Here is a 10,424-nt window from a genome sequence, read left to right on the forward strand (position 1 = left end):
ACTTTAGATATTAATTATATTACCATGGCCCATTTCCAAAATTAAAGAGAATCTGGAGATGTGGACAGGTTTTTTTCAGCATAAAATGACCAGCAATACAAGACTGAATAAATTAATAGAATTAATAAAAAAAGACTAAATAATAAAGTTGCATTAAAACTTTTATAACTTCAAAAACTGACCTTGTATCACCTGCGGTGTAATCAGTTTAGAGACTATTTTTAATTAAGACTATTCTCACCAGAAGTCTCAGATAAACACCTATGCTACTGATTTTAAATAATGTTATGAAGAACACAAAAGGCAGTTTAAAAAAAAGCCCTGGACCAAATCACAATGATGGGATTTTTGATAGAGTTCCTGTCTTGGACAAAAGTGTGTTAAATAGGGAAGCGGATTGTGTAGAAAGTACCAATCACACACACATACACAAAGTAACGCCTCTTGAACCCTGGGGACTCGTTAGATCCTGACTGAACCAACTGGTGTAAAATCCTGCAGGGTCCCACATCTGTGTTGAAGGGGACGTTCCATTTGCAGGGATGTGAGGTGCGATGCTCAGAGGGTGTATTATCATCAAGCACAGGAGAAAGACAGAGAGACCATGTAGTGCTGACACCATGAAGAACTCACAACATGTTTTAAACCACTCATACTGTGTTCACAGAGACAAGATGATACTCTGGAGGTGTGGGATATGAATATTTTAAAATGGAAAACAAACAAGTGCAAGGCAGCAATGAAACTTTTCAGGTCAAATGCTTCAACCAAAGTTAAAGTTCAACTAAATGTTTTATTGCCTGTCCCCATCCCCGACTCAAATAAATTAAGATAAAATAAGTAAATGATATTATTATTGTTAATGACTCTGCATATAAATAATAAATTATGTTAATGGATTTGGAATGCAAACATAATTAAAAAAAATGTTGGTAACACTTTAGAATAGGGAACACTTATTCACTATTAACTACGACTTTTCCCTCAATAAATTCCTAATTTGCTGCTTATTAATAGTTAGTAAGGTAGTTGTCAAGTTTAGGTATTGGGGAGGATTAGGGATGTAGAATAAGGTCATGTAGAATACTAATAAATGGCTAATATTCTAGTAATATGCATGCTAATAAGCAACTAGTTAAGAGACCCTAAAATAAATTGTTACCAAAATTTTACACTGCCTTTTGGTGTTTTTTCGTGTTTTTGAAAGAAGTCTCTTATGCTCACCAAATCTAAATTTGAGAAAAAACAGTGTAAAAAAAAAACAACTTTTATTTTGAAATATTACAATTAAAACAACTGTTAACCATTTTAATATACTTTAAAATGTAATTTATTCCTGTGATGCAAAGCTGAATTTTCAGCATCATTACTCCAGTCTTCAGTGTCACATGATCCTTCACAAATCATTCTAATATATGCCGCTCTAGAACCATTTCTTACATTATCAATGTTGAAAACAGTTGTGCTGCTTAATATTTCTGTTTATTCATTTGTTTCAGTATTGTTTAATGAATAGAAAGTTTAAAAAAACAGCATTTATTTGAAACAGAAATATTTTATAATGTCTTTAATGTCACTTTTGTTCAATTTAATGCATCCTTGCTGAATAAAAGCATTATTTCATTTTTTTTATATCTTATTTACCCTCAAGTTATTATTGGTATATTTACATCATCAAATTGGTATAATGCATTTTTTTCGGGCATGTAATAAATACTGAGAATATCTCTCTTTTTCATTCTTTTTTTTTTTGGTAATGCCGCTATCCTTTTCCTATAATACTTTCTCTTATAATATCCTCTTTTCCTGTTCCTATTCCCCTACTCAGGGCTGATGGGAGAGATGGAGTCCTCACACTATCTCATATGATTCAGAGGGTGCTAACAGAGCTCAGCGACAAACATTCAAGGAAGAAAAAAAAAAAAAACAGACATCCAGGCATCCTCACACCCTGACAGGAGACCTGCACACATTCACATATACAGACGAAAAGAAAGTTCTCTGAATTGCTGAACAATGTGTGTGTGAAGCATTAATATATGTAAGGAAGGAGCAGGTGACCCCAAAAATAAAAATACTTTGAAATAACGATCAATTTCTTTAAAATAACTGTTGTGTATGTTCATGGACTGTTACCTTTCCCTTGACGCTCTGGATGGGATCGACCACTACTGCGACAGCGCGTTCCGACAGCGCCTCAAAACTCTGCTGTGTGTTAATGTCCACACCTGACAACCAGCAGCCAAAACCAGGGTGACTGTGGTACCAGCCCACCACCATCTCAGGCCTACAACACAGAGATCACAAACCCTCATCATCTGACATTATCAAAATATTAATCTCAAAACAGTAGTTAGATTTTCACCATCACTCATCCTCTCACCTTCCCGTCTGCTTTAACATGTCTAACATCTTGGCTTGAAAAACAGGGTCCACGGCCTCAACGCTCACACCCTGTCAACAGAACAAACATCCAGAATCACTGTAAGAGCACAGGTGAACACAGTGTGGAGTGTAAAACACACTAGAGCTTGCTGTCACATACAATAGTTCGAATGTGATGTGACATCTTTTGAAATACAATAATAACTTGCTGAGAAATTTTTCACTCACCGTTCCTGACTGCGGCATGGCAAACACGTCAATCACACGTACGGTGTAATCGTCCACAAACTCTCCCAGCATCAGGCCCATGACTTCCATGGGCACACCAGCACGGCCATGTTTCAGCATCTACACACAAACAAAAGAGCTGGATTGAGACAGAGAAAAAATTGCAATGCTTCTTTTGATAATGAAGACATTTAAAGTAATGCTCGTGCTCAGACTGGTACTGAGCGATCACAGGGCAAAAATGTTTTTGGCCTCAAATTAGTCTAATCATACACTCATTAATAGCAATATAAAATGTATTAACAGAATAAAACTGAAACTGTGACGACAGCATCATGATATAAACCAAACTAGGGGAAATTAACCATTACAGTTACACTATATTTTGCGGTGTGAGAACAGGTGTGAAGTATAACGTGTGAGACAGAGGAACCATGTGTATCCTGACCTTCAGCAGGGCGAGTGAGGAGATGTACACCTGTTCAGCTGTGTCCACAGCGGGGGCATCTGTGGGAGGACCCTGCAGAAAACACACAGTCCAGATGAGTCAAGTCTCTTCAACAAGACTCTGCTTATATTTGTTGCAAGCTGATTTGACCAATCAAATCAAGCCAATCATTTCAAGGAAATGGATTTTTGATTTTAAAAAATGTTGATTTTTAAGCAGATAAAGTAATCCTCTTTTATATCAGGAATGGAATTGTTACTAGTAAAAATGGCTATTTTTGATTAAAAAAAAAAATAAAAATAAAAATATATATATATATATATATATATATTTCTACTAAAAAATAATTTCTGATATCATTATCAAAAATACATATCCTGGCAATTAACCTGCATTAAATCCATTTATCATTTACTTTTCTAGATAAATACAGGTTTAAAAGACCCATCAAAAGAACATATGAAATTAAAATCATAGTGACTCAAATTAATACAGGTAATTACAAAATCAGACACCCAAACCTTGACGCATTTAAAGTGGATGTTAATACCAGGTGTCAACAGCGTTGTTAATTAGTCTGCTTATTCTTCTTTAAAACACCTACTAATACAGTTAAAAGGCTAATGTGACCGGTGGATCTTAAAGAAATGTGATGGTAAAAATGCAATAAATCTGTAAACAAATGTAATAATGTAAAATAGCAGTAAAAAGAAAATTGGAGATGAACAGTGTTTTTTATACGGATATTTTATATGACAAAGCTATTTGTATCCAAACTATTTTTATTAACAGAAACTTAAGAGTGTTGATAAATTAACAATTATTTAAAAATTAAAATAACTATGTTGTTCAAAACAAATTTCTAAACGTAGAAAATAGACAAATAATTGCAGTTTACTGTACTCTTCAATTTCATATATATTTGAGATTGATCATTTTAATATATTAATAATAATTTATTTAGATATTTAAGTTATCCTGTAGGACTATATTATCATTGATGAGGGGGGGGGAATCAAATCAAAATCAAAAGTGGCAGGAGATCTGGACACAAGTGCAGGTGCAGGAAATGTTAATAGATTGAGAGATGCCGACTGCTAGCATGGTCTGATTGACAGCTGACACCAAAAGTGTAGGATTGATGCCATGGTGATGCTTGATAAACAGATGGATGAAAAGCTATCTTGCAAAATCTATCCATCAGCTTGGGGAACATGTTTTAGAGATTTAGTGACCCTTCTGTAATTGTCATGTACACATTATATATGTACCTCAATTATCATAAAATACACAAACATAAGACCATATGGATATGTGTGGACATCAACCAGCCAATCAGAGCTCAGTAGGATTGAAAAAAATCTATATGAATCCAATCAACACTTTATGGAAATCAGTTTTGTACGAAATATTCTCAACTTTTAAACACAAAGCATGTGCAGCTGTAGACGGAAATAGGAGTATGAGAGCAGCACGACTGAACAGAAAATAATCATGGGTGTTTTTTTTCTCCTCTCACTCTCTTCTGTGCTGACTGCTGGAGTGAGGTGTGAATCAGAGGAAGGCAGCCTGTTATTGGAAGTGTTAATTGGCAGAGAGAGCTGAGAGATGTCTCTCTACCCATCATGCACACAGGCCTTGAGAAAAATCACATGAGGGCAATCTCACAATACTGCCATCCCCCTCAACAACACCACCCAAAAAAAGCACCCGACACATTTATGCTCACATAAAATTCATAAAAAATCTGCAGCACAGGCTTTTCACTGCTATTTTCAGCACAAAATAGTCTTAGGCTTTAATTATATTCACTACCATTCAAATGTTTGGGGTGGGTAAGAATTTTATTAATATTTTCAAAAGAAGGCTGCATTTATTTGTTAAAAATAAAGTAAAACAGTCATTTTGTGAAATATTATTACAATTTAAAATAGTTACTTTAATGGCAAAGCTGAATTTTCAGCATCATTACTCCAGTTTTCAGTGTCACATGATCCTTCAGTAATCATTCTGATATGCTGCTTAAAGGGTTAGTTCACCCAAAAATGAAAATTAGCCCAAATAAAATATTAGCCCAAATATAGTCTAAAATTAGAAAATTATTAGGGGGTGAACAAAGGCCTTCTGTAGCGAATCGATGCGTTTTTGTAAGAAAAGTAACCATATTCAAAACGTAATAATCACTTTAATGTAGCTTGCGCTCACCGTTGTACACTGGAAGCAGTTCCGGGCGGATGACGTATGAGGTCGGCGTTGCGCATGCGCCGCTCAGAAGTGACGCACGCGGAAGCGCATCGGAGAGATCAAACTAAAACAACGGTCACTAATTAGAAGTACAAAACGAGGATTTGTAAAGAAGAATGTCGGAGGATTTCGATATAAGCCAAGAGGAGACTGGTTTTCCTTTGCTAAAGTAAGGAAACTTTGCTTCCTTTGCTCCTGTTAACAAACGTTGGTTTTCACGAGACTCACCGGCGCATGCGCAACACTGACCTCATACATCATCAGCCCGGAGCTGCTTCTGTGTACAACTGTTGGCGCAAAGGGTGAGTCATTTATGGGCTAATTTTCACTTTTGGGTGAACTAACCCTTTAAGGCCGGGACACACCAAGCCGACGGTCGGGCTAGTTTGTTTGGTGTGTTCCACTCATCGGCTTGGTGTGTCCAGGCCTTTTAATATTTTGGTGCAAACTGTGACCATTTTATTTAGGATTGTTTAATGAATATAAAGCTCAAAAGCATTTATTTAAAACAAAAATTTTTTTTATCATTATAAATGTCTTTACTGTCCTGTCATTTTTAACAATTTATGCATCCTTGTGGAATACAAGTATTAAATTCTTTAAAAAACTATATATTTTCTAAAAATCTAATATTTGAACGGTAGTGTAGCAGTGTATTTTCTATTGATAGCAAGCTGGGCAGGACATATTGAAGGGCCTTTTTAATGAAATCTGAACTGTGAAAATGAACTGTGTGTGATGGCAGGTATAGTAAACATTAGTGTAGATATGCTGTGTGATGCAATCTTCAGCATTCAGCAGTCTAATGACTGCAGGCTGCTGTCACTCACAGATTCTGCTACACAAAACATCATGTTTATTAAATAGATTTAAAAATCTCAATAAATATTACCTGGCTGAGTCCGGGCATTCCCCCTCCAAGCCTCAAAAGCCGGTCCATTCCTTAGATCTAGACACATATAAACAAGCAGTTATCTTTAGTTTACAAACTTGTCAGTCTTTTCATATTAAAAGACCTGGGCACGTTAATGTTGCTGATTCATGAATATTCACATTGTAGGTATTTTTGAATACCCATATTTCCTAATGAGCTGTTTTCAAAGTGTAGCCTAACTAAAAATATTCCACGTTGTCAACACCTAAAATTAAAATCAATGAGCTTTTACAAAAATCAGACACAGAAGGCTTTCACTGTCAAACCTCAGACTGCTAGCATGCTAAGCTATTTAGCATAGTGATATTTACATATACTATGTAGCCTGTGAGCACATAAACAACTTTTTAGACTTAAAATAGGCTATGAAAAAATAGAAAATATAAAATAGCTTGGGTTTACACATTTATAACTTCATTTAATCTCCAAACAACTGCAAGAAAGGCTAATAGTGCTACAGAGGCTAAATACACTAAATCACTCAACAACATACTAAGAGTGTTTAATCACAGAAACATCCCCTCGGACAATACTATATGACATAAAAAATTGTTTTATGATAGTAAATGTGTATTATTTCTTTACCTGTGCAATAAGAAAGAGATAATTTGTGAGCGCCTGCTGAGTTTCAGCCCGACTACAATGAATCAGCCAGAATTACCAGCGTGAAATGTACCACAACATGGTTATACAGCGCAGCGAGATCGTATTTTCAAAATAAAAGTTCCTTAAACGCTTAAATCAGTATGAGAATTTAGCGCTAGATAGTCTATATTTCAGTATATTTAATAATACAAATTAAAATATGATATGTGTGTGTGTGTGTGTGTGTGTGTGTGTGTGTGTGTGTGTGTGTGTGTTTGTATTGCTATTTGCTATAGGACCAAAATGTGACAAAACACCTTTTAAGTGAGGACCTCTTGGTAAAGTGAGGACAAAATCGTGGTCCTCACTTTATTTTGCTCAATATAGCCCCCAGGAGGGAGGGGCATTGTGCTATGCAAATTTCTCAGATGTCCTTACTTCAATATCAGATCATGACGAAACTGTGTTTCCTTTATTCTCCTGAGCTCCCTCTAAAGGATAAAGACGTGTACTGCAGCCGATTTATTATTGGCTGGAAGAGAGCAGCTCCGTGTTTTTGATTGGTTGGCTTGGTGATTTTTGTGATTGGTAGGCCAATGAAAAAAAACATCTTTAAAAGAAACTGTATTTATTTCTTAAATATCACAATTACTTTCCGAAATAAAGAGTACATAAAATACGATGTCTGGATTTCAGCAACAACTGTCTCACAAATTAATTTAAAATGCAATTGATTTTCAACGAGCTGCATATAATGGCGATGTATTATGCGCGGCGAATCGGTGTGGGTGTTATGCTTTTTGGCGCCAGCATTACGTCACGTGGCGTATGTAAATCGAGCTCGCGTGCCGCGACCGTGACAGTGACGTGTAGAACGACGAGAGAAATGTCGGAGCGAATGATCCGGAGACTGACGCGGCTGCGGGAACACCACAGAATCTGTGAGGACAGACACCGGAGGAGCTGTGTGAAGGACGAAGTAAGTCATGTTTTAAAACATTAACTATGAACTGTCGATTTATTTAACATTTGTGTCCGTGTTATTTCATTATTAAATTAAGTGTTCACGTTTTTGTATCGATAAATACAGGGTGGGAGAGAGGTCCAAGCACCAATTGATATGTTTTGTATAGATTAGTTTTAATGAATGATTTTAATGTGGAATATTAACGTAAATAAGTATTTTTAATTGGTATAACGTTACAGTATATATTTAATCTGTATGCGTGACTTACAACAATTCTACAAGAAAAGCAGTGTAAAAACGAAGTAAGTAATGTTTTAAAACATTAAATATAAACTGTCGATTTATTTAACATTTGCATCCGTGTTGTTTGATGATGAAAGAGAGCCGGAGTGTTTAATACGCGCCCCTCCCCCAGCGCTCTGCTCGTGTGGGGGAGGGGCGCCGCTGCGGCTTGTTTCAGACTCGCTGCAGCTCCAGCAGCTCAGGCTTTATGTTGCTCTGTAGAAGCGTTTCAGAACGCTGTAGAGTAAGCAGACAGCACTGTAATACAGTACTTACAAATCATTTGCAAACTATTCAGAGTTTATATATTGCAGTCGTTATATTGCTAATATATGAATAACCTGAATACAAATAGTGAAATCTTCATCTTTCAATCTTTCAATGTTTTTGCCACTGTAATTAAGAAATTAATATAGTTTAATTATGCTTAATTGTTAATTGTGCTTAGTTATTGTTTAATTTATGCTTTAACAATTTGTACATGATGTACAGTATTAAACCAGTAGTAAAGGAGTTGTTAGTGGTTATTAGGAGTACATATCTCTGCCTCTGATCTAGGTGTTTGTGTTATAGTTGTGTTTACTAATGAGATGGGATCTAGCACAACTTTACCACTTAACAAGGTGCATGGAAACAAACTGTACAAGAATATGAATAAAAGAATCATACACCACTTGTGATGAAGAGAACTTTAATACTTAAAAATGTTGTTGTTTTTGAAATGACTGTTTAGTTTTCTTTGTGTTAGCTAGTTTTCTGTTACGTGTGAGTTAACTTTAAAACATATTGATTACAGATGAAAACTTCACAGCAAGACGGACAGAAGAGGGATGAGGAGGACCAAGACGGACAAAACCACACCCCTGATTTTGTCCAGGAAATTTGTATTGAGGTAAGTCTTAGTTAAGGGTATTTTTGTTTATAATATACAATTTAAACAGGTCATTGGATGTCTTTTTTATTTCACATTATTATACATACATTCACAAACAGCTAAATATATTTTCACTTTTGTCTTGTACTGCCTCATTTAGCTTCAAACCTGTATCACTATCTTCTGTGGAACACAAAATAATATTTTGAGAAATGTTTTTTTTTTCTTCTGTTCATACATTGCAAGTCGATTCTTCAGCATATCATCTTTTGTGTTCTGCAGATGAAAGAAAGTGATACAGGTTTGAAAGTATGTGAGTGTGAGTGAAACTAACCCTTTCAGAGCATCAGTCAAATTGTGGTGAGCATATAGACATGTTTTACGATGTTTTTGTTTCTAATGATTTGGCCAGCGAGATCACATTATTACAAAACATAACACCTTATGGTTTCAGCTTATGTCCAGGGCTCACAGAATCGCTAGCACCATCCGAGACGTCAGGCTAGCGATTCTGTGTCAGAATCAGGCGCTGTCGAGTCGGTCGTGAGCTCTGTAACATTGCGCTGTTTCGTCCCACTTTCAGAATTGTACTTGATGACGGTAAAATTTTATTTAAAATATTAACAGCTTCAGACAACTTAGGACTAAACGCCATTGAAGAGTTTGTGAGATGCGTAAAATTAAACGGAAGTGTTGACAGCTTCCGTTTTAAGTTAAATTAGCTCTCATCATCTGAAATATTTACTTATTTCAGTCATGCGTATGAATGAATTTCACTACGGTTTATCAATGTTTTTAATTTGACTAGTGTTTGTAAGAGACTTTTCAATAATTATGGCCTATACGGCCCCTCATTGCAGCCCTACTCTCTTGACTTGCTTGAAGAAAACAATCATGGACGTTTTCGATCATGCTGATTTATCCACAGTGAAGTTCAGCCGATGTCATTTTTGTTTAGGCTAGTTACATTTATTTTGAGCTACCAAAAGCTGAAGTATGCCGGCCTGAAGGGCTAACAGGGATTTAGACATTTTGCGAGCCCTGGAGTCAGTAATAATGAATAGTCACTAAAAAATGTCGTTAGGGTTAGACCAAACCAGACAAACCCTAAAAAACCTAACCCTAACTAAATTTATAAAACTATTACACTCTGTTAACATTTTATCATAATATTAATATGAAAATAGTGTAAACAATTAATTATGTTTTAATTTGAAAATTGTCTTGTGTTATTATTACTAGACTACCTGAGTTTTCATAACACACGTTTTGAGACTACAGGTACGGTCTAGTGCTGTGCAATGATTAATTGCGATTAATCGCATCCAAAATAAAAGTTTTTGTTTACATAATATATGTGTGTGTACTGTGCATATTTATTATGTATATATAAATACACACACATGCATGGATATATTTGAGAAAAATGTTATGTTTATACATTAAATATATTTATATATATATATATATATATATA

At 35.4% G+C, this 10,424-nt stretch overlaps 1 protein-coding gene across 1 annotated transcript in view; it reads right to left on the reverse strand.

Annotated features, from left to right (window-relative positions):
* The window catches only part of LOC107655965 (26S proteasome non-ATPase regulatory subunit 14), a 13,658-nt gene extending 6,730 nt beyond the window's left edge, over positions 1-6,928 (reverse strand). The window contains exons 1-6 of the mRNA XM_016443599.1: positions 6,825-6,928; positions 6,198-6,254; positions 3,062-3,133; positions 2,614-2,733; positions 2,384-2,454; positions 2,131-2,287 (exon numbers count right to left, since the gene is read on the reverse strand). Of these exons, the coding sequence (XP_016299085.1) occupies positions 2,131-2,287; positions 2,384-2,454; positions 2,614-2,733; positions 3,062-3,133; positions 6,198-6,245 (468 nt within the window). The 5' untranslated portion in view covers positions 6,246-6,254; positions 6,825-6,928. The remainder of the gene's footprint in view (positions 1-2,130; positions 2,288-2,383; positions 2,455-2,613; positions 2,734-3,061; positions 3,134-6,197; positions 6,255-6,824) is intronic.
* Between the last annotated feature and the right edge of the window lie 3,496 nt (positions 6,929-10,424).

This window comes from Sinocyclocheilus anshuiensis, unplaced genomic scaffold (assembly GCF_001515605.1).
Source record: "Sinocyclocheilus anshuiensis isolate Anshui unplaced genomic scaffold, SAMN03320099.WGS_v1.1 scaffold51, whole genome shotgun sequence".
Taxonomy (NCBI): Eukaryota; Metazoa; Chordata; class Actinopteri; order Cypriniformes; family Cyprinidae; genus Sinocyclocheilus; species Sinocyclocheilus anshuiensis.